The sequence below is a fragment of the Dermacentor albipictus genome, chromosome 4 (assembly GCF_038994185.2).
Source record: "Dermacentor albipictus isolate Rhodes 1998 colony chromosome 4, USDA_Dalb.pri_finalv2, whole genome shotgun sequence".
Lineage (NCBI taxonomy): Eukaryota > Metazoa > Arthropoda > Arachnida > Ixodida > Ixodidae > Dermacentor > Dermacentor albipictus.
The window spans coordinates 169,251,695-169,276,197 of record NC_091824.1 but is presented as its reverse complement, the minus strand read 5'-3'; the positions used below and the strand labels follow the sequence as shown (position 1 = coordinate 169,276,197).

General features: G+C 44.4%; 1 protein-coding gene across 2 annotated transcripts in view; it reads left to right on the top strand.

Annotated features, from left to right (window-relative positions):
* Positions 1-1,409: 1,409 nt before the first annotated feature.
* The window catches only part of LOC135910097 (connectin-like), an 82,906-nt gene continuing 59,812 nt past the window's right edge, over positions 1,410-24,503 (top strand). Inside the window, exon 1 of one of the 2 annotated variants that reach the window (XM_065442121.2) lies at positions 1,410-1,868. Coding sequence is in view for 1 of the 2 variants with exons in the window: in XM_065442119.2 (XP_065298191.2) it covers positions 22,885-22,886 (2 nt within the window). In the remaining variant the exon portion in view is untranslated. Of the gene's footprint in view, positions 1,869-22,445; positions 22,887-24,503 lie in introns of those variants that run through there. The other variant, XM_065442119.2, reaches the window with a different exon arrangement.

The window sequence follows — 24,503 nt, the reverse complement described above, 5'->3', positions numbered from 1 at the left end:
TTGCTTGACAGAAGTCTAAAGTGTTCCTGATTCTATTTGCGATTACATTAGTAAATAGTTTGTAGGCAACTGACAGTAAGCTGATTGGTGCATAATTTTTCAAGTCTTTGGCGTACCCTTTCTTATGGATTAGGATTATGTTAGCGTTGTTCCAAGATTCCGGTACGCTCGAGGTCATGAGGCATTGCGTATACAGGGTGGCCACTTTCTCTAGAACAATCTGCCCACCATCCATCAACAAATCTGCTGTTAACTGATCCTCCCCAGCTGCCTTTCCCCTTTGCATAGCTCCCAAGGCTTTCTTTACTTCTTCCGGCGTTACCTGCGGGATTTCGAATTCCTCTAGACTATTCTCTCTTCCATTATGGTCGTGGGTGCCACTGCTACTGTATAAATATCTATAGAACTCCTCAGCCACTTGAACTATCTCATCCATATTAGTAATGATGTTGCCGGCTTTGTCTCTTAACTCATACATCTGATTCTTGCCTATTCCTAGTTTCTTCCTCACTGCTTTTAGGCTTCCTGCGTTCCTGAGAACATGTTCAATTCTATCTATACTATACTTCCTTGTATCAGCTGTCTTACGCTTGTTGATTAACTTCGAAAGTTCTGCCAGTTCTTTTCTAGCTGTAGGGCTAGAGGCTTTCATACATCGGCGTCTCTTGATCAGATCTTTCGTCTCCTGCGATAGCTTACTGGTATCCTGTCTAGCGGAGTTACCACCGACTTCTATTGCACACTCCTTAATGATGCCCAGAAGATTGTCGTTCATTGCTGCAACACTAAGGTCCTCTTCCTGAGTTAAAGCCGAGTACCTGTTCTGTAGCTTGATCTGAAATTCCTCTATTTTCTATCTTACCACCAACTCATTGATCGGCTTCTTATGTACCAGTTTCTTCCGTTCCCTCCTCAGGTCTAGGCTAACTCGGCTAACTTGAAGCATTTTGAAACACTGTCAATAACAAAGTACGAAGCGATGTCTACCAAGGCGTCTGTGAGTGAACCCTGCGATCGCGCGGTGTCGCTCGTCTTTGTGGAGGCAAACTGTCGTTCAACGCGAGCCGCGGCAGGCGCTAGGCGCGAGGACGCGAGCTTGCGCGCGTCCGCAAGCGTACGTGTGGTGTCGGCATAAAAGAACATCAGCACATGTCTGTAGATAATTTCGGGTGCAGTACATTCCTTTAATCTTGCGTGATGCTTCGCGTGAATCTACAGCTCTTTAATCTGATGTACTCAGCCTTTTTCTTGAACTTTGACGAAGACCGGGGGTGGCTTGGGTGAACATTTAGTAACGAAAGTAAAAAAAAAGAAAAAGAAAGAAAGATATAAAGAGAGGAAAATTTACCGACGATTTCGATACTCACTAATGCGAATTTCGAGTGCAGCTCTTTAGGTGTTCTGGATTCGCGATGTATTGTGGCAAAGAATTTGATTCTGGACGACAGGGTCCTCTCGGCGGCGGAGCTCAGCCTCTGCTCGGGCAGCCAGTTTAGCAGCTGCAGCAGACGAAGCACTTCCACCGGTCGCATCACTCACTGTTTAGAAAAAACCGGCTGACACTATTTTGTCACTCGGCGACGGCAGCGCCAGGCAGCTCGAACGCTTCACCCGGCATAAAGTGTCACCTTCCGTATTCGCAGACTTGGCGACCGTGGATGCTGTCTTTTGACATCAGGGAATTACATCTTGGCTGCTGAACAGTTTCGCCGATAGCCGCACACCGAGCACAAGTGCCGAGGGAATACGTCACTACCGCTCAATGATCCGGCCGTGTCCGCTCCCCTCATTCTGTGAGTTCGACGACGGCAGCGGCAGGCGGCTCGAACGCTTCACCCGGCCTAAAGTGTTACCTTCCGTATTCGCAGGTTGGTAGATTATACTTTGTTTACCATTGCGTAAAACACTATTCAGATAGCACTGCTACTGCCTCTGCCGTCGCACGAGTGACATTTGCATACATGTTCTAATTGCGGGCTCACAAGATTCGGTGATGCGTAATGTTTGTGGCACTTGCGTCAAACATTTTTTTAGACAATCAGCAGTCATTGACATGCACCGAGTGTGAAGCATGTTTCCATGTAGGAAAGTGTTCGGTAGTGACAGCAAAGGCGTTTAAGCAGATGAATGCGCAGTTGCAAAATGACTGGCAATGCAGTTCCTGTGCAAATCATGACCGTGGCAGGTCGTCGTCAAATGACGGCTATAAGAGAAAGGAAGAGCCGAGCAATGTTGATAAACTGAGCAACATTCAGAAAATGCTAACTACTTTGCTGCCCCTCTCTGAGAAAATTGAATTCGTACTAAAAATGAAACAAGCCCTTGATAGCATTAAGAGTTCTATGCAAATGCTCTCTGATAAATATGATCAGTTTGCAAAGCGGTTGAACAAGCAAGACTAGGCGATAAATAATCTTCAGAAAAGGGTGACAGAAATAGAAGCGGGAAATCCAATGGAAGCAATACCTCGGTTGAAGAAAGAGCTAAATGAACTTCAGCAATATAGTAGGCGACAGAAACTGCAGGTTCACATCATTCAAGTAACAACAAATGAGAATTTGTTGGCCGTAGTAAACTCTGTGGGTGAGCCACTGGGGCTGCAGGAATTGACTGACTCTGACAATGATAGCATTCATAGGTTGCCCTCACGCCTCAATCGTGTGCCACCCATCTTCATTCGTTTTGCCACTCGCAATATGAAAGAGCAATGGAAGGAAAAGGCTAAGCTACTGAGAGAAAGACAGTCGGATGTAATTTTTTTTGAAAGCTTGACACCGCTAAATAAGAAGCTTTTTTATCTTGCACGTTCAAAGGCAGTGAAAAGATGCTCCCAGTTCGTTTGGGAACATCGCGCAAGTGTGCTCGCATGCAAAAAAATCAGGAAACTCTGTAATTAAAATTTCTACTGAGAGCGATCTCGAGAAGATTGCATAAGTGTTCTGGCCAGCTTAACTTGCTGGATTATTTGATAAACTCGTAAATACCATGGAGGGTTCAATCTATAGTCGAGATTACGGTAACCAGTACGTAAGACAGAATGCGGGGACATACAATGTGTTTTCTATGCTACATTTCAATGCACGTAGTTTGAAAAACAAGGGGGAACAAGAACGACAGGAAGCTGAGCTAGTTGGTAAGGATTCATAATGCAAAATAGAAGTCTCTACTCTTGTGCCCTGTCTGCACGCCTCACTTCTATTTTGCAAGGGGGAACAAAGTGAGTGCCAATTGGAAAAGATGCCATTGAAGTTTGGTGTACTATGCGTCACTGAAACATGGTTTGCGAGTGATAGGGATGTCTATTTGTACAGTGGCTATAGGGAATATAGTGTATTTCGCAGGTCGAAAAAGGGTGGTGGTATCACTGTTTACATAAGGGACGACGTTGATTGCTCTATGGAAAAAGAATACTCAGTGATTTCAAATGACTACCAAATCGTTACAATATTGTTTTGCAACACTTACCTAGTTGCTATATACAGGCCTCCATCGGGAAATGCCACGCGCTTCTTTGAGTATCTTGATCATGTTTCCCACCTCTCTCTGCGGGAAACTTTGCACCGACTGGACTTAAGACCATTCACCGAGTCAAACATATTCGGACCGTGGCCACACCCGTCACTGGCACGAAAAGCGAATCGTGCATTAGTGAAATACTTGAGGTGCACCGGTTTAAGAGACCGTTTATAGTGTCCCTGTGCATAGTGTCCCGCCCACACGCACTCACTGCTCACTCTCTCCCTTTTTCCTCTTTCTATTCCTCTTTCCCCCACCCCCAGTGTAGGGTAGTAAACCGGATGCTCTTCGGGTTGACCTCCCTGCCTTTCCTGTCCTTGCTTTCTCTCTATCTCTCTCTTGATCATGTTCTTGCATATCTGTCAACATTTGCGAAAAAAGTTATAGTTACTGTTGACATAAATATTAACCTTTTGCCAAACAGCCCTGCAGAAATGCTTTCATCTCTTATGTCTACTTATTGTTGCGAAAATGTGAAATGTGCTACGCGAATAACTGTTGCCAATGAGGCAATCCTAGATACTTGTTATACAAATAGTTTCGAAAACAATATAGCCTCTGGGGCACTATCTATCGATGTTAGTGATCATTTGCCTGTCTTTTGTATATTAGGAAAATTAGTAAGGAAGAAAAATTATGATAAATGCCATAAATTTAGAAGAATAGACGATTCTAATATAGATGTGTTCAAAGAGATCGTGCTTGATGCAGACTTGTACGAAGTCCTGAATGAAGACTGCGCTTCAGTCTGTTTTTCAAGATTTTATGAAAAGATACTGGACCTATACCAGCAGGTTTTCCCAGCAGTTATATAAAAAAAAATGGTTAGGAAAGCATGGATGACACCTTCAATTTATAAACAAATACAGTACAGGAACAAACTGTTTCAAGAGTTCTTGAGACTGAAAGATAGCGATCAGTTGAATGAATATAAAAGGTATCGCAATGAATTAAACAAGGAAATCAGAAAAGCAAAAGACAACTTTTACGATAATAAATTTGATGGCGTTGATGATCCCAGTAAACTATGAAATATTTATAAAGAAATATGTCATTCAAAGCCCTATCATTTAATCCCTGTTGAAATTGAATTCTCCGGCAAAGCTATCACAGGTCGAGACTGTTCCAAGAAATTTAATCAGCATTTTCTAACTTCTCACATGAAATTAAATGATACGTCAAAGATTGTCCCAAGCAGTTATATAAGCATAAATTGTTCTGATACTTTATGCCAGATGCCTACTAGCGAATTCGAAATAATTAGCATAATTGAATCTGTTATTACTAAAAGTGCAGCTGGTCTCGGCGAGATTAAGGCGGATCCGACCAAAGCTATAGCGTCAACGATTTCAGTTCCACTGGCACCGCATTTACGGGTTGCTCGTGTGTTCAGGTTTGTTGATGCTTATTTAGTTTTATTGGAAAATGTTGAAAACAAGACTCAGTTGCCGTTGACACACCTAGAAAGAATTTTCAGAGAGGGGCTAGAGCCATTGGTGATCACAAGTGAAGAGCCAGGTGGTGGATCAATTGGGTTTCTTGACGTAAAACTAAGTCTGGGCTCCAGTCATTGTTGTTGGCAATACGAACCGCGTACAAATAAGCCACTTTTACCCTTCAAATCTGCGCATTCGAAAGTCGTAAAACGAGTCATAGTTAAGTCATGTTAAAGAAACGCGTTGCAAAAATCGTGCCATCATAGCATTGCTGACAGCATTCGGGAGGAAGCGTGCAGGCTCACGGAGGCAGGTTATCCTTTGCATGTATCAGTATCTGTGGCCCAATGTTTGCTCAAGGAAATCGGAACCAGGGCACCATTATCTGGGAAGGAGCGGTCCAAGCGCACGAGAAAAAATAGTGGTGATGCCGTACATTCATTCGATTGCGCATCGAGCAAAGAAAATGGTAAAAGATGCTATGTAAAACTGGTGTTTTCCGCACCGGGAAAATTGCTGAGCATGGGTGCAAAAGTAAATCCAGGTGCCACACAGAAACGAGGCTGTCAAACACAACACAGAAAAATGTTTGTCGACTGCACTGAGGGAGTGGTATATTCTATTTCACTTCAGTGCGGCAGAAAGTACAGCGGACAGACTTTACGATGTTTGAACGAAAGATTAAAGGAGCATGATTATAACGTTTCAAAAGCAGTCGCCGGACACCTTGGGATACATTGTAGAGATTGCGGATCTCGGCCATATTTTAAGAATTGCAAGATTGTGAGCAAAGATGGCAGCTAAATGAAGCGAGAGATAATCGAAGCCGCTGAAATTGCGCGTTTGGGAAGTATGTGCGTGAGCATGCCATCAGTATCCCTCAGTGCGAATGAAATAGATTTCCTCACGCGCTAATCTAAAATGTTGTATTCTGTTCCTCTTTTGCGATGTCGAGTGCAGCAAAAATGATCATATGACAAAGCCGGCTTGGCATTGGTAGATGGCCATGTTTGTAAAATTTTATTTATTTATTTATTTAGTTTTTGTTTATTTGTTCTTTGTCGCTACTTCCTCCCCCCCCCCCCCTCGAGTATCTTCCTGTATTTATTCCATTGACAGGGGAATAAAACGATAGTTGCAAGTAGTGTTCCGTGGTGTGCGTTTCTCTTCTGTGTGTCTCGTCAAAATGTTGCACAATCCAACCTCTAATAAACTGGCGCACATTTGTTACAGCGTTCTAAAGGACGGATACTTTACCGATGAATTAAATGTAGCACGCGTAACTCCTGTACACAAAGGTGGAAAAAAGGATGACTTAGGAAACGATCGTCCTATCTCCGTTTTGAATGTATTCTCGAAAGTAAGTGAACGTGTTATATATAGAAGAATGACTGAATTCCTAAGAAAACACTAGTGGATAGTGCCCTAGCAGTACGGATTAAAAAAAAATAAGCAAGTCCACTGAGCTAGCGCTACTAGGCATTAAAGAAAGATTAGTTGAGAATATTGAAAACAAACAGTTTACGGTGGGAATACTTTTAGATATTAAGAAAGCGTTTGACTCAGTTACTCACTCTAAATTATTAAATAAGCTACCCTGTTACGGCTTAAGGGGCCAGGCTTATCAATTAATCAAACGTTCATCGCTAACAGTACGTGATATTAAACAGCTGTTCTTCAGATCAGAACATAATCACAACGGGAGTACCCCAAGGCTTGATATTAGGACCCCCTTTATTTCTTTTATACGTTAATGACATCTGCAACATACCCCATATTGAGGAGATAATACTTTTCCCCGACGATACAAATGTATTTTTTCATAGTACAGATTTGGAACAGGCCGAATTAAACGCTTATATGTGGCTAAGAGAACTAACTCTATGGTTAGATGCAAATGAGTTACAGTTAAATACAAGTAAAACGAAATATGTCATGTTCGGAGCTCGAAACTCGCATATAAATTATAGTTTCAACCTGCGTTTTGAAAATGTAGTGCTTGAAAAGACGAGCAGTGCAACGTTCTCGGGTATATTTTTTCAGGAATACTTATCATGGAATGGCCACATATCCCACCTCCAAAGTAAGCTATCTGGAACAATTGGCGCACTGTAGAAAATAGGTCCTTTAATTCCAAACAGATTAAAACCGGTTATATATCATGCACTAACTCAGTGCCATCTACAATACTGGTTACTGATATGAGGCTCTACAACGACAAATTTAAATTAAGCAGAGGTTTTACAAAGGAGAGCTGTTGGTGCTCTTGAACGCGTCCGCTTCAATGATACCAAATCTCCATATAAAATGAGGTATAAATTAGTTCCACCAAATCTTCTTTATACAGAGAAGCTCTCACTTTATATGTTCCCGCAAATTAAAGAAAACTGGGCAAATTTTGAGTCTATCTATATTCAAACGACCATAGACCGCAACTTTCGCGTGATTAACTATAAGCTACCAAAGATTAGAACTAATGATGGGATGCAAAGCTTGAGGTATAAAATTCCAAAGCTCCTAAATGAATACAAGGAAATGTTACACCTAATAAAGCAATCGCCTTCAATAAAATTGTACTATAAAACAAATATATGTAACCGAATATAGCTATTTGGTGTGATGTGCTGTTTTCATGCGAACTCTGTGTTTTTTTACGAAGTGAGTTTTAAATGCTTATTCATGCCAGTTTGAGCCCGATGAATACTGTAGCATTTTTATATGTAAGACATGGTAGAGTACTCTGTCTGTTTTTGTTTTCTGATTGATTCCCGAATGCGGGCTGTTGCAAATCGTGACGTTAAGAACTGAAATAGCAGTACTACAAATATTGTTAATTATGTTTCTTTTATTATTCGGCCAAACTGTGTTGCTCATGCTGTTTTTATGGTTGCACAGTGGGTGCTTGTTTTTCTTAGCTTGTAGTGTATAATTTTTTTCTCGGTCCTGCCTCATCAATTCCTTGTTCTAATCCCCCCCCCCTCTTTTTTCCCTTTTCTCCTCATTCTTACGCTTTCCTGACTGTTTCGCTGGAGCGCAGATTGAACAGCGGTCAGGGCCTCAGTCAGGCACACGCTTGCGCCTTTAGTCCTGACCCTTCTGGTTTTGTGTAAGCAAACTGGAACAATTGTGAATAAAAAAAAAGAACGCGTTGTTGGGCGGACTACGAGTTGTTAAGGGATCATTTAGGAACGCGTCCTTACATTCGTTATTATTTTCATTATTGAACGTTCGTGCAAGCCGCACAGGGACCCGGCCGAACGCTAGCCTAGATATCTTCATATGGGCCATCCTTCTTTGCGCGATAATTTCACCAGCTCCCGGGAACTTGTTCCGCCGGTTTTTGTTTATATGGGTTCCAACAACACCGCGTTGTTTGATCATTTCAACGTTAGGCTTTGGGCTTCAAACAACCACTACCATATTTCTGCATATTGGAACAAGTTACATAATGTCAAACTCTGAAGAGTAAACTTTTCGAATGTACTGCCACCTCACAAGCCTTATGACCAAGCACTGCTCTTAAATCAGACGAGTGTACGCAATCCTCGAGCTCTCAAAGGCGACGATCCGACGACGAGGCAGCCGCAACTACGGCTCTGGTTACCGTTTTCATAAAGCAGCTCTCCGATTTAACATGCTTGCGCCATCTTCTTGCAGGAAGTCCCGCCTTGTGTACTTCTTGGACCACAATTTTAAGTGCCCACAGGCGTGTAGCTCGTGTTGACGCATTGCTGATGGTACTCACCTTAGTGTTGAGGGAGTAGCGCTTTTGGCCAGCCGCATATATACGAGCACTCTGCTTTAGAAAACGTTTTGACAAAACTACGTCATGCTGGTTAGACTCGGTGCCTGCTATTGCCTCTAAGAGCACCACTGAGAGAGAGAGAGAGAAACTTTATTGTAATTATAAAGATTTGAAGGAGGGGTGGTCGGAGCCTCTCAGTCCAGGGCCCCACTGGCCTCTGCCGCCTGCCTGACCTGGCTAATTAAGGACTTTTGTCCTGCCAGGTCCGAGCGGGCGAGCTGTGCCTCCCACTGCTCCATTGTCCTACTGGTGTTTGGCCTATGAGGGTGCTTAGTGCACTCCCAGGTTATGTGCATTAGGGTAGGTATGCCACCGCACCAAGGACAGTTGGCCCTATAACGAGTGGGATACATGGCGTTCAGCAATTTTAAATGGGGGAACACCCTGGTCTGTATTTTACGCCAATCGGCGGCCTCTTCCCCGTTAAGTTGTGGGTGAGGCGGCGGGTATTTTCTTCGGACTCCACGCTGATGAGCAAGGATGTCTTTGGCATTTAAATTGGTGGAATTTTGTGAGGGGTAGTGCGGGTGGGTGGGGTTAGAAGAGGACGCCGTCGCTCGGTTAGTCAACTCTCGAGCTAACGCGTTAGCTTTTTCATTCCCCTGTACCCCCGCGTGGCCCGGGCACCAGAGTAGGCGATGATGGTGGTTGAAGGATCTGGGGAATATCGCGAGGCTAGCCGCAGTCACGTGCCCCTTGAGAAACATGCGACATGTCTCCTGGGAGTCCGTGACCACGACCGAGTCCCTTTGCGAACGCTCCGCGTGAGCGAGTGCGATCGCCACTGCTAACATTTCGGCCGAGGTTGGGGATCCCGCCGTGGCCGACGCGGTAATATGCTGTTGGCTGATAGCGTTCACGACTGCGAGGGCGTACCTCCTTTGGTAGCGCTGCCCGGTCGTCTCTGCATACAGAGCTGCGTCCGTGTAGTACGTGTTGTACCTATGGTTATTAGAGTAGGCTGATTGAATGTGTTGTGCACGTGCTTTGCGCCTTTCTTTGTTGTACTCTGGATGCATATTCTTTGGAATTGGGGCTACTGTAATTTTGGATCTCATAGAAGGAGGGAGAGGTACGGCCTGCTCTGTGAGATAAATGGGGTATGCTGGGATATTGAGTCTAGCCAATATTGCCCTACCAGTTTTTGTGAAGCTGAGGCGCTCCCTCTGTCGCATCAGGGTGGACTGAAGTTCCCGTCACGAACGTTTCTTTTTTCCCTGAGCATTTACTTGCCAAAACCACGATTTGATCTTTAGGCATGCCATAATGGGGAAATCCGGATTAATTTTAACCACCTGGGGTTCTTTAAAATGCACCCGATCCATGGTACACGGGCGTTTTTGCATTTCGCTCGCATCGAAATGCGGCCGCCGCGGCCATGATTTGAGCCTACGACCTTGTGCTTAGTAGCGCAATGCCATAGCCGCTAAGCTATGTCACGATATTAGAGAGTTTTAGCTTGCGCGTTTTTACGGCCAGCGGAGCGGAGCGGACGAGCACAGACGCCACTGCGCATGCGCTCGTCGCTGGGCCGGCCAGCGTTTTTACGGAGCGCAGCTTACGCTCCGCTGGGAAGCCCTCTCCAGCGGAGCGATAGGCAGCGCGCGAGCGTGCGTAAAAGCGCGCGGGCGTGTATGGGTATTCAAGATGGCAGCCGTCAACACAAGCGCCGGCGCTGCTGCGTTGTCGACGGCGACCGCTGCTCAGGCCCGTTTAGAAGTTTAACCAAATAACTAACTAAAAACACATAACCTACCTTTATTAAACAGTTTCAGCGCATTATTAGCAGGTTTAATTGATATTCTTTTCACTCTAACTCGAATTGTGACCAATAGGTGGAGCAGCAGAGCAAGTGACTCTACTCCGCTCGAAAAGACGGGCGATCCGCCCGGCTAAAACTATTTTCTCGCGCGCCTCTCCGCTGGTGTATCCGCTCGCCCGCTCCGCCCCGCTGGCCGTAAAAACGCTCAAGCTAAAACTCTCTATTGCCTTCACTTGACAACACCGTTCTTAATGGACACACAGGGGAAAAGAAAATTTCCGACTATGTGTTGAAAAGTGCAGACCCAAGGCCACGACTTGCGACAACAAAAGTAACCAATCCGCCGGCAATAAAACAAAAACAGTTCCTAGCAAGACGCCTATACCTACATCAAGGCGGCAAGTTGGGCCATTTGGTTGGGATTCATAGTATGGTTCGTTACAGCACAACCCAAGACGAGAACAATAGAAGGCATAATCAGAACCGTGTCGTTGTGTTATACCTTTTTCTGTCCTCGTCTTGTGTTGCGCTGTAACGAACCACCTATACCTAGACCACCCCACAACATTCCCCCCCCCCCCCCCGCCGTCCCCCCGATATTTTTTTTCGCTCACCGAAGGGAACTTGAATTTCAAGTTCGCTTCGGCGCGGCGTACGTTCTTCACCAGGATGACGTAAAGAGTCGTCGTCTTCGGTCCCCTCGTCTCTTTACAACTTTGAAAAAAACAAAAAAAACCTTCAGGTGGTGCTGTGTCAAACAAGTGTATCGGGAAGCCATCACCATGTGGTTCTGTTTAATAACTCAAGAAGCTTCCTTAAAATTAGAAAGAAGAAATGTGGTGCAAACGCATTTACTGCGAATTTGATGCTTGTGGTCTGAGTGGGTGCATGGGTTCAAAGTTTAATATGAATAGTATTTCTTTTCAATCAAGAGTGACATCACGTCATCCATCACATGATTGTTTTTCATTTTTCCATGTTAATCAGTATTTCTTGTAGGAGGGCGAATATCAATTTTTTAAAAAGAAAAGTCGAATACAAATAGCAAGTATCGAATATTGAATAACCAAACGCCGGCGCATAAGCCTATATGCAGCAAAATATTAACTTCTCTGTACCGTGCCTGTACTCACCAGTTCAAGAAAGGCACTTATCGGCGATAAAGAGTCAGTTTTAAGCACAAGATCAAATTATCATTAAAAAAACTACACAAATATCCTCTCAGGATCTTTAGCGCCTATGGTTTCAAACCAGCTTTTCAAGCAATAATGGATGTTTTATGGAATAGAGCTTTACTAGAAGACTAAATAACTGGTTGCTGATAAACGTAAGACGTTGTGGAGAAAGGAGAGTGAAATAGCTGATCATGGGTTTTCGTGCCGCAAATACACGTAACAGGACCCGTTGCAAGGAAAACATCACTAGTCGTAGCGTAAAAGATAAAAATGTTACCCGACTACACTGCCGAAAACACTAAATGACAGATTACAAACAAAAATACAGGTTGTCATGTAGCCTTCCACCGCGAAACAGAATACTTCCAGTATTCATTTCGTTTGTTTATTCCTACTCAAGCTTTCTTTAACTTCTCATAATTTGGGATACTTTGTTGAGCAGACGTAGAAAAGTAAAAAAAAAATTCCAGTCGGTTGTTGTGAAATATTTGATCAGATTCTATGTGCGAAAATGTAGCTCTGCGTTGAAATGAAACTCAGCGTTTCCGTGTGTCTATGTAGTTATATGTTAGTGAGTGTGGACTCGTACATTTCTTTCAAAACGGACCATGTATACAATGTTTGGTACTTTGTATAGGTGATCGTCTGGGTGGGATTGTGCCCTGATTGCGACTCAGTGTTCATTTCGTCTCTTGTTGAAATAAACGTTTTCTAAACAACACAAAGAAGCATCTTCTAACTACTAAAAACCAGCTAACTGAGCAGCCCTCATTGTTGACTATGTCATCATCATCATAATAATCATCATCATTATAATCATCAACCTGGCTAATCCCACTGCAGGGCAAAGGCCTCTCCCATACTCCTCCAACTACCCCGGTCATGTGCTGATTCTGTCCATGTTGTCCCTGCGAACTTCTTATTCTCATCCGTCCTAACGTAACTTTCTGCCGCCCCCTGCTACGCTTCCATTCTCTTGGAATCCAGTCCGTAACCCTTAATGACCACCGGTTATCTTCCCTCCTCATTACATGTCCTGCCCATGCATATTTCTTTTTCTGTTGACTATGTATTCAAAGCAAAAGTTGAAGACATTTTTGTTGCTAAATATAAATTCTTGCACGATAAATTTAGACTGCTATGTCAGCACCATGGAACATTTGCTTGTATTGTAAACAAACAGCCAGGAGTCTCACAAAAGGCGTTTTCAATATCTCGTGTCCAAGTTCATGGGACGAAGAAATAAATGCATTATCTCGATGCCTTAGCTTCTACCAGGCCACAGGTGGTTATACTTAATTCCAATTGGCGAAAGACCACGAAAACTTCAGACGGAATTTGCGATAGTGGGTATAGTTTTGCGACCCACCTATTTTCGAAGGTGAACCTAATAATTCACATCCAATTAGTAGTTCGACACCACTGCGCCGAACACGACAAGTGCCCACACCATTGTAGTAAAGCCACGTGGCGGGTATAGCCCGCGTCTACGAAAAATGTACGACGTTTAGATGTAACCTTTTTCAAAAAAGAATCCCTAGCTATTAAGTCTCGCACCAATTGGTAACTTCTATTAGCAGGTGAAAAAAGGACACAAATATAAACAGTGTCAATATAGTGATCAAACAGGCTAGCATAGTTGGTGTGTTTGCCAAAATGAACAAAAGTGAATATATGACAGAGGCTCACATGCAGTTGGTAGATCAATCTTTTGATAAGCGCGAAGGTTCTGATAATACAAGTGGGTGCAAATTATCAGTTGAACAATATCCTGAAGCTTTAGTTCAAAAAAATTGAATTTAGCTAAGCTATTCTGTTCTCTTGTTCCACTTTGCCCTGTCGCCAGTCGCTGTTATTTGTTACCGGAAATTCATAGTATATATGGGAAAAATAATCCGGGTCGACAAATTATTTATGATATTGTTTAATTGAAATCCTTTCTCGCTGCTTGGATACGCTTCATTATACCTATTTTTAAGGCGCTAGAAAACAACACACAGTACACAAGAGAGGACCACGGGACAGAGTACCTAAAATAATAATAATAATATTTGGGGTTTTACGTGCCAAAACCACTTTCTGATTATGAGGCACGCCGTAGTGGAGGACTCCGGAAATTTTGACCACCTGGGGTTCTTTAACGTGCACCTAAATCTAAGCACACGGGTGTTTTCGCATTTCGCCCCCATCGAAATGCGGCCGCCGTGGCCGGGATTCGATCCCGCGACCTCGTGCTCAGCAGCCCAACACCATAGCCACTGAGCAACCACGGCGGGTAGTACCTAAAATAGGTATAATGAATCAATAGCAACTTGCCCAGCAAGAAGTTCTCTTAATTTGATACGTTTATTAATGCAATCCCGACAATCTTATTGTTGTCCATTACGGACACTAGTCCCCTGTGAAAAAAGAAAACACATTACTGGTTTGAAAATTGTGAGGTTTGTTATAATGGATGTCATAACTATATATATGAATATCTCTCATGCTCATGGTATTCGAGAAACTGTTAACTTGCATGATCCGCACTACCCTGTCAAATCGGTAACTTGTAGCATCTTCTCTACGCCTTTGAAGCTAATTCTGAAGCTAAATGACTTCATATTTGACGGTGAGCACTATGCTCAGGTTTTCGATACATCGATCGGGATCAATGTAGGGCCCAACAATGCAATTGTATTTATAGGTGTTCTTGAAAGTGAGTATTTGGGTAGCCGGTCTTGGGAAGTAATTTTCTACAAGTGCTTTATAGACAATATTATTCCTATTTGGGAAGCACAAAATAGTAAAGCTTGCTTACTTTATCTCATATTTTAAGACCGTCGTCGTTCTATATCATTTTCGCATGAATAAACTTTCTAGATGTCACTTCATCTCTTTAAGTGAGAAAACTAACGGCTACTTCGTACCAAAAAAACTGCTTGACCGGCACCGCTACTTGCATTCCGAGAGCTGTCATTCTAAACATTGCCGGACGGGCACACATTGTAATCATACCACTGGTACAAGGTAACCTGCTGCAAATATTTGGATTTCCTGCGCAGCTGTAGTGCATTGTGGGACTTCCCTCATTAAACAAATATGTCCATAGGAAATCATTGATGATGCATTGCAGCAAGCGCAATTAGTAAGCCGCCTCAAGCTTGATCTCAATCCAATTTTGTTTTAACCTATTCTGCGAGTGCGCACAAAATAAGGGCTGCAGATAATAAGCATCATAACGTACCATTAGAAAGCGAACGCCTCAAGCAAACATTCGCTGCACCACCCGGATTAGATTAAAGACGGCATTAGAAATTACGAAGATATAGTGGCTTCCTCAAAAAAAAAAGAAAGAAAAGAAAAGACACCTTCGTATATGCTCGTTGCTGTCCCTGCAACGAGCCCCGGTGCTCAGTTTGTTATCACATGGTTACAGCACTGCATCAAATTCTACCTATAAAACTAAAGGGAATTTTTATTGTGACAGATGTAATCGTGCTCATCTGCCCATGTGCTTATGCTTCGAACTACAATGTGTTCGACAGACAGGCATTATTTAGGTACCGATTTATCCATGAGTCACATCGTAGTTCTGTCCCGAACTTTCCCATATCAAAACATCACAATTCTTGGGCATCATTTTCATAAATTTAGAGCAACCATTTTTTGAATCGGGTTTTAGGTCACATTACAAGATTATGTGCATGAATCTTCTTTTCTTTCTTTTTTCACAGATTCATTTTAATTTCATCAGCCTTGAAGAGAACACAGGAAGATTAACCTGTCCGCTATGTACAAGCATATAATTTTGTTTTCATTGCTTGATAATGCTGAATAATTTAGACCTTCAAGGCTGGTTTGCTACATTTGCACGTTGCCTCCTTGGCATAAGCAAGTTCCGAAGATTCCGTAGAAGATTCCGTACTTCCGACTACAACTACGCGAAACCTTGCGCAACCGGACACGTATTGGGAGGACCGTTTTCTATTTTCATATATACTGTAGCACTTATTCTAACAATTCGCATGCCAACTGGCTGTAATCAGTACAAGTTCACGCGCATGCATCCTCGTAAACGGATATTATATTTAAATGGTGCTACGTTATTGTCATGCGCTAATTAAAAAAAGAAGCAAATAAAAATTTAAAAAATAAGTGATTCCTATAATCTTGCGTGAACCATATAGGTACGTATTTAAGTTAAAGCAACCAGCTAAACACTTTTTTAATTTTTCGGAAATTTATATTTTCTTAAATCTAACGTTCAGCCTAGGCAAATTCTATCAATTCTATCAGTACAAGCCATACTCTGAATTCGCGGCGGAATGCTTGGTTTATCAACCGCAGAATATGGAGCAGCAGTTGTGAAGACTCGTACCTTTTCTCTCTGCTTCCTGGTGCAATAAACTGTGGTCGATTTCACAAAAGCACTTAGTTCGCAAGTGCTCTTCGCCATTGGTCGGCCGCCTTCCTTAATAATATGTCCAGCATCAGGAATGGCTGGCACTTGCTTTTATTTAGAGTTCTCCAGTAAAATCTTTCTTTTTCTTTCTGAATACCTGTCGTGGCTCGTAACATGCGATACTTTTATCAGGCGCTCGTCTACCGTTGCAACACCGAAAGCGGTCGACCGATTGCACTGACGCATCAATCAGGCGAGCTTGTTTGAGTGGCTGCGACACAGAGCGGGGATCGTCAGCGCGGGAGGATCTGCAAGGAGCAACTATCTGGCTGGAACACGGCCTCCTTCCGTCCGTCTGCCTCGCTTACGGCCTTCGTAGTTGCGACGATCTTCTTGCTTGAGGAACCCGCTTATCCGCGGATGTTGCACGACTTCAGAACAACGCTATGACGATTGTCTGTCAACGCGTTCCGGCAGAGTCTAAACGCATCACACAGCTGTGGTTTCCCGTTTGATACGACCTCCTACGTGCTTCCGTCGTGTCAACATTCCGTTTCTGCTTTGAGATTTGATTGCGTATACCGTGCGGAAGTGACGCGGCTTCTTTGAAGTCAGCAGCCCGAGGGTTTCGCCGAGGGCGTTTGTACTATTTCTCTGACACCGCCCGTGAGCCAACTTCCAACTTTTCGTTTTCTTTAGCCGCTGTGTGCGCTTGCGCCGAAGCGGACTCGCTCGTAGGACCTTCTATCAGGCTCGGTGACCTGTTATTTTTAACAGATGTCCCGGAATAATAATAATAATAATAATAATAATAATAATAATAATAATAATAATAATAATAATAATAATAATAATAATAATAATAATAATAATAATAATAATAATAATAATAATAATAATAATAATAATAATAACAATTATAATAATTAGTATTATTAAGTATTATTAATTAATTAAGTATTATTTTTACGTGGCGTCGCTGCTTGTGACTCCCTAATATTTGGTTCCTGCATTGCCTTTTCTACTTAGCTCACCTTCATAGTTGTCTGGCTGTGAGATCATTCTCCTTATTAATTCCTTCACCGTTACCACTGGCCACCGTCTTTGTTACAGTTTGGACATGTTTATTTTGGTGTCTTCTCACTGCACCACTAAATCGCTTTGTTTTCTTCGATTAACGTTTTCGGAATGTCACTACTGATCCGGAGCATGTACGACCCAGGTATATATGTCAAATCCTGACACAAACCGTGTGCACTGTGACGCTGTTGGTGACATTGACGATTATTTGTTAGTTTCCTCAATATGATACTGAACGTAATGTGTTAATAGATGAACTCAAGCGTAGAATAGTGAATGGCATCGCACACCGGCGCACGGGACATTTTGTTCTCGCGAGGGCATTGGATGCTCATGAGAAAGGTGTTCCGGCGCCTCCTCAAATTCATCTGCGATTAAGCATCGGTTACTGCCGCGCGCGCGCGCGCACGCACGCACGCACGCACAATGCGTTGGCGGTATAGTTGGCGGGATAGCACTTTGTCCTGTCGTCTTTCTTGTGTCCGTGGTTTTGCGCTAAACAAAGTAAATATGGACACACGCACACGCATGCACACGCATGCACACACATGTACACACGCTATTTATGCGGCTCTTTATGAGCATTAACAAAAAGTTCTTGTTAATCTTGTCCTTGTTCTCGACCACTGGGGATTTCGCGAAAAGTGCCCGTTTTACGCGGCAACGCAGACAGCTGCGTAACAACGCTAGTTGCAGGTTCTATCCATGGCCGCGTTCGACTACAGAAGTACAGTATAGGCCAGTGAGGAGTAGTAGGCTAGAGGCACTGACCAGCCCGATCTCACCCCCTTTCTATTCATTAATGTCTCCTCCTCCTCCTGATGTTGTGCCGTATGTATGCTATGTTCATACTTTGATCTCTAACTGTAAAAGCTTAAAATAAATAAATAAATAAATAAATAAATAAATAAATAAATAAATAAATAAATAAATAAATTTTTATTCCGTGCCACGCTGCTGGTTCGATAGGTCTTGTCGCTGAAGGAGTGATTTAGTTTAGATTATTGGGACAAACGCCTGTACGTTGTGTGCAACGTCTTCTTTGTGAGCCTGCACTATGGACGTCAAGTGTACGAAGTTAACCACGTCTCAAAGCACTATAAGCTGGGGGAAATAAACCTGCCGATGTGGTGTACATAGCCAGCCCGTGAACATGCGGACAGCTGCCTCTATTCGAAACAGGAGCCATCACGCAGACCATCTAGTTACGTGAGCTCTGTTACGTCTGCATACGGCGATGAACATTCCTTGGACGTTTCCCCCGAGGCAGCTCCTTTCATCAGCGCCGCCCAGACGGCGACAGTGCCCGACACCGACTATGACAGGTGAACAAGCGCCCCAACTCGGATTTTTTGGGTTCTTCCCCCGAGGTTTCATCAGCGTACGCCTACCTGGCGACGGGGCCCGACACCGACTGTGACGCGCAAAGGAAGAAGCTCACTTAGATACGACAACATCCGCCGGCCTCCGTGGAAGTGGTGACGTGCGTGGAGGCCAGTCTCCTGACCATGGCAAGATGACCATCACGGAAAGCAAGGAATCAGGTCGATGACTTTTACACAGCAGCTGTTAGAACCTCGGTGGGTTTCTCTTTACGTCTGCAGCTTCGCCGAGCTGGTGGAGAGCGAGCTGAGAGAGACTGAAAGCAGAGTATAAAAAATTGGCAGTGGCTTAGCTCGGCTATGCCAAGATATACATAGCGAAAGCTAAGGCATAGCCCGGTTAGCCTTGGTTAATCTTGATTGAAAGTCCAGGCTAGTCTCTTTGTCTAGCTATGCTGCAGCGTTTAGCAAGTCGTTCGGCGCGCTGTTCGTCTGTTTCCTGGGCGATTCGTTTCCTCTTCATCACTGTTAGGCTGCTGAGCACGAGGTCACGGGATTGAATCTAGGCCACAGCGGCCGCATATCGATGGGGGCCAAATGCGAAAACACCCGTGTACTTAGATTTGGGTGCACGTTAAAGAACCCCAGGTGGTCGAAATTTCCGGAGTCCTCCGCTACGGCGCGCCTCATAATCAGAAAGTGGTTTTGGCACGTAAAACCCCATAATTTAATTTTTTTCCCTCTTCATGTCGTTCCGATGTCGATTCCAGGCTTTGTCCTGCTTATCAAAATTGTCGCCGTCCATATTGCCGCCTCAACTGTGGTTGCGGCGCACGCGAGCTCTCCTTTTCAGTCTTCCGACATGTTATCAGGCGTGCGACGCAGCTAGCGAAGCAAGTGGAGGTGAGCGCAACGACGAGGAACGCGGTGTGACGTCATACCAAACGGTGGAAGCAGATAGACGCGGCGCTGCGCAGCGGCGGAACACCTGCGGCTCGGTGCTACTAGCGGCGCATGCGCTGTAGTGACTAGGGGACGAGCCAGAGAGAGAAATTTCCGCGGCGAGGCGCTCGTTGTGACTTCATGTGCCTCCTCGGAACACCGCCACTGCGAAATCGCAAGTTCGCGGTCAGTAAAGCTTTCGCTTTAAACATAGCATCGCGCATCATAGCGACGCGGCGAGGGTGGGTGGTGCCTAGCGGGGGAGAAGGAGCGGTGCGCACGCGAGCGAGGAGGCGAGGAACGCCGCCCGGATGCGTGCCCTCTCCTGTTGCGCGCGAGGAAGGGGGGTCAGACGAGGTAGGAGGGGCGTTCTTCCGGCGGCTCCTAGGGTGACTCGATGTCCTCCTCGCCTGCCGCACCCTACAGAGTGGAGACAAAATGAGACAACCGCGGCGTCTACTACGGCGTTGGCCACGCGAATCGCGGACGCCGTAGTAGGCGCCTTTGGCGGACGCCGTAGGGACGCGTTGCCGGCGTTCGTGCGTCTTGCGTGCGATTTAGCACCACTTTACTGGCCTTCCCCCAGTTCCACTGGTCTCTGGTGTTTGCGATTGCAGAGCCACGCATAATTTTTGTGGAAGGAGCATGAACACCTTGTTCCAGAATGCCTCGTCCTTGCTTCGAAGTTTGGAAATCAGAGGCGGAGTTTTGTGAACAGTACGACCCCTTTGATTAACCGCAACAAGGTCATCGAGTTTCCTTGTGTAGGGAATAGGGAAGAAGAACGCGCCTAGAAAGCGGACACCTTTGGTGTGCGTTGTTGTGTCCGGACGCCTGCAGACATGTGTACCATGACTAGAATCTGACTACTTCTTTTAATATGTAAATAATGTAAAATAAACCCCTTATCCTCGATTCCTGCTGCCGGACGTACTTGTCCGTGTGCCCGAAGGATCCCTTGCATAAACGCTAGCCCAAGTCCAAACAGCTCAGTGTTTTTTGCAGAATTGGAGCCAGCTAAGCCATACCTGAATGGAAACGAATTAAACATGGCGTGGAATGATGTCTAAAACCAAATGTTTTTCTTTCTTGTATACGGCCGTTCTCTCAGCACACCGAGACTATCGGTAGTGACGATGTGTTTCAACGACGAATACTTCAGATTATGCCGTGCCACTGTAACTCTTGGGTTGTTTTCACATGCGTCACTCGCTAAATCGACCTGCCGTGATGCCGTAGCCACTTTGGCGTTCAGCTGCTGAGCATGACGTTGCGGGTTCAACTGCATGCAAGGCGGCCGCATTATGTTGAAAGCGCAGCGCAAAAATGCTCGCGTACTTAGATTTAGGCGAGTGCTGCCCTAGAACCCCAAGTGGCCAAAATTAATCCAGCGTCATTCACAACGGCGTCCTTCATTATGAAGTGTGCCGTTTTTCGGGTTGATAAATCGTAAGATGTAATTTTAAGAAATTAACCATTCACTAAATTGAGCCACTCAGTTTCCTCGAGTCTTCCGACCTTGACGTGCTAATTGCTTATAGTTTTTTGTTTTTGTGAAGCGAAGGAGCCAGAGAAGGTCGGTACGCTAATTGATCAAAGCAGGATTCATACGCGTGTCGGCAGTGCGGAAGGAGACTGAGTCGCGAAGCGCTTCCCGTTCTGCGATGCGGAGCTGAGAACGTGGCGTAATGCTAAAGTGTTTTCAAAACCTTCAGCAAATGTGGCGCAATCATCCGTTAACAAAAAAAAAGCTGCTGCAATACCATTAGAAAGGATAATGCTACACACACTAAAATGCTTACAGAACGCTTCTGCGAATAATAAGAAACAAGAAAGGGTTTTCCGGCGTCGGGAAGGACGGTCTCCGGTTTACGTTTTCTTCGATTGCCTCTGCATCCTGGTGTCGCTGCTTATTCCTCCGCCTATGTATAGAGCTCCTGTTTGCAAGGAATGAAAAATATATATATAAAGAATACTCCCCTATGACGTACAGAACACCTACGTCCGTTCGGATGACACAAACCTTCAGGAATGGCGCAAGTGCAGAAACATTTCTTTCCGCACATCGATAAAGCTGCATCCTTCTGTTCTATTTCTTTAATAAAGTGAACTCTCCTCCACTGCAATTCTGGTCTTTAGGAGAACGTAATCTCATAGTTGCTCTTTCCCTTGTCGTATAAGAGAATAAATAGAGCAACATGAATGCCTGAAGTTCGAATAGTGTTTGCACACGTGATTGTTCAAGTGGATCGGCAGGTACTGCTCGTCTACCTGTTGATGCGAATGTGCGCGAGAGTTGCAATTTTACGCCTCGCACTCGTCTCTACGACATACCGGTCCAATTTTGAACATTCTACCAATTTCGTGGCATCGGTGAGCCCCAGCAACCTTCAACTCCGGAAGACCTTGAAACTTCGGTGCGGTGTTATTGGACTCCAACATTCAAACGATTTCCACAGAATTCGCACTCTTCAGCGTCGTTAGAACTACTGAAGATCCTGCCTAATTTATTCTGTATGCACGAATAACGAGAATCGACTTTTTTCAGACATTACGCGCAGGCTGTTCTTAAGGCGGCCCCTTACTTTTCTCAGAATTGGAGGTTAGTGCTTGATAAATCCTAATTTCTCTTCGTCTACATTTCGGGACCTCAATTACCCATGCTTGTAGTGGCTTGGATGTCGTACTGCAGATAATTAATTCCCACCAAGTGGATCAAGGTAAAGCGAGAGTTGTGAAATACAATTTGTGCGTTTAGCTCCTGAGAAATTCAACTAATAGTTCCATAACGTAATAACACCATTATTTACGAATTTCCGCTGTCATAAAGAGTGCTTACAGCCGCGCACAGAGGTCTTGTGACAGTTGGCCAAGACACCCGATTCGGGCTCGGCCAAGCAGAATCGGAGCCCCAACGCGCTCGCCCCGTACCGCACGCCGCTGAGCCAGCGCACGGCACCCACCCGGCACGGCCCCGCCCAACCTGCGCCGATCATTCGTTTCGGCGGCCGCAGCGCCGGCAAACGACGAGCGCCGCACAACGAGCGCCCCCCTCCATCGTCGTGGGCTCACTTGGCATGCGCTCGCGCATCGAGCAGACGACGCGCCTTCAGCCTCGTGCGCGCAGCGCGAGTGGCACCGTTTGCTTAGTAGTCACCTGTGCTTCCGCCTCTCTCTCTATTTCTACGTCTCTACTCACTGGACCTTAGCCAACGCCCGCAGTGTTAACGCTGTTTACTCGTTCTCTAGCTATACGCGCGAAGAAGCTTTCCTCTCCCGACGTGAACGTCGCGACACTGTTTGTCTACGGCGGCGTGGACCCGCAAGAACTCGCTTTGAAGTGCGTCGTTCGTGGACATTTCTGGAGATTGACCTACTCTCCTACGTGTGCAACGTCCGACGCCTTATAACCCTCCCTCATCAAGAGAAACCTCTTTGGCTTCTCTGCACGGATTTTTGGTCATGTAAGTCAGCCACACTTTCATGTTTTAGCGTATACGCTAAGCGACCTCTCTGGTGTTACGTTGTGCCCTGGTTTTGCTTGATGGCGCATTAGATTACAAAAAGCACAAAGAAATATACTTGATATGTAAGGAACCATGCAGTGGTTATTGTTTTCGTGTAGCGCACTTGAAGGAGCCCTTCTCTGCAGTACAGATATGCTGAAATATTGACAGCGTTGGTTATTCTTCAAAAGTAGACGAGGTGCTAGCTGTACACATTGGAACTTGCATTTTGCGTATGATTTCATCACGACCAATATGCCTACATTAACGGCGCTCGTACGCCGTGATCGCAAAAAATGACAACGTTGCCATTTGCTAGGCAAAATGTCTAGCATGAAAACTAGCTTTACAAACCAGAGATTTAAAAAGAAATCCCTGTACTTTGTTGCCCTGGAAAAGAAGTATGACGCAGGAATATAAGAGGAAGCATAACTGCAACAAAGTTCAACAAATGTGATTTCAGGTATAAGGAGGAGCCAGAACTAAAGCAAATTGAGATGTCTAGTGTAAGGATCGCAGCAGTTGGGCGTTCCACAGAAGCAATAGCACTCTTAATCAGTTCTTCTTGTGTATCCTGCTCAATTTTTAATTTGGGATTCTGATAAAATAAACTAAGACGACGCGAGAAAATTTTGGGACATATAACCGGCCTAAGAAGTTGGTGAATGATATGTCAACAAAGAAAATAAATAAATAAATAAATAAATAAATAAATAAATAAATAAATAAATAAATAAATAAATAAATAAATAAATAAAACCTTGCATAAAGTTGACAGATAGAAATAGACCATCATTGATAAATGGAATTTGTGTTCTGAAGTATTGACGATACAGGCAGCAGCCGTCCGCCGCGAAATGTTCAATAACATGCCGTTACTCAACGGTTACGTTTATGTTCAGCGCTGAGATAGGCAGTGGGATTGTGACCACTGGTAAGCTCAGCGCCAGTATGTGAGCGTATGAACAAACATAATGGCGAACGGCTACTCAAGTAAGAGGAACATCACACTCTAAAAAAAAAGTGTCAAGAGAGAGAGAGAGAGAGAGGCAAGAAAACTATTTTTTTTTTTTGCACCCTGAGTTTAAAGCTTCTATAGGACACAGTTCTTTGTTTAAGGAAAGAGACGAAGAAATGCTTTGCCGTCAGATGCGCTTTTTAGAGCACTGTAACCTTAGATAAATGCTTTTTTAAAGCGCTGCAGAAGCTAAATTACGGGACGTTCAACTTGCGTTCCGGCAGCCGTGGTATTCCTCTCTACTCGAAAGAAAAGTAAAATAAAAAGCGTCTAAGGTATATTCATTAAGCGATAAAAACTAACTCATAGAAATAATTTTCTTTTGAAAGCTACGTGTTTTATTTCAAGAAAGTATTGTGTGCGAAGACGTGAACAGAACTTCTTCCTCGTATCACGTTTATCTACCACACTTAAGAAACTACTGAAGTTTGGAAATGCTAACTAAAAAACAAGCATTAAACTAGACCGTGGCGGTTGAGTATTCAAGAATATTTCTCTTTGGAACAATGTTTCTGCTCTGCGAAAATCAGAAAAAAAAAGTTCCGTGAATCTAGATT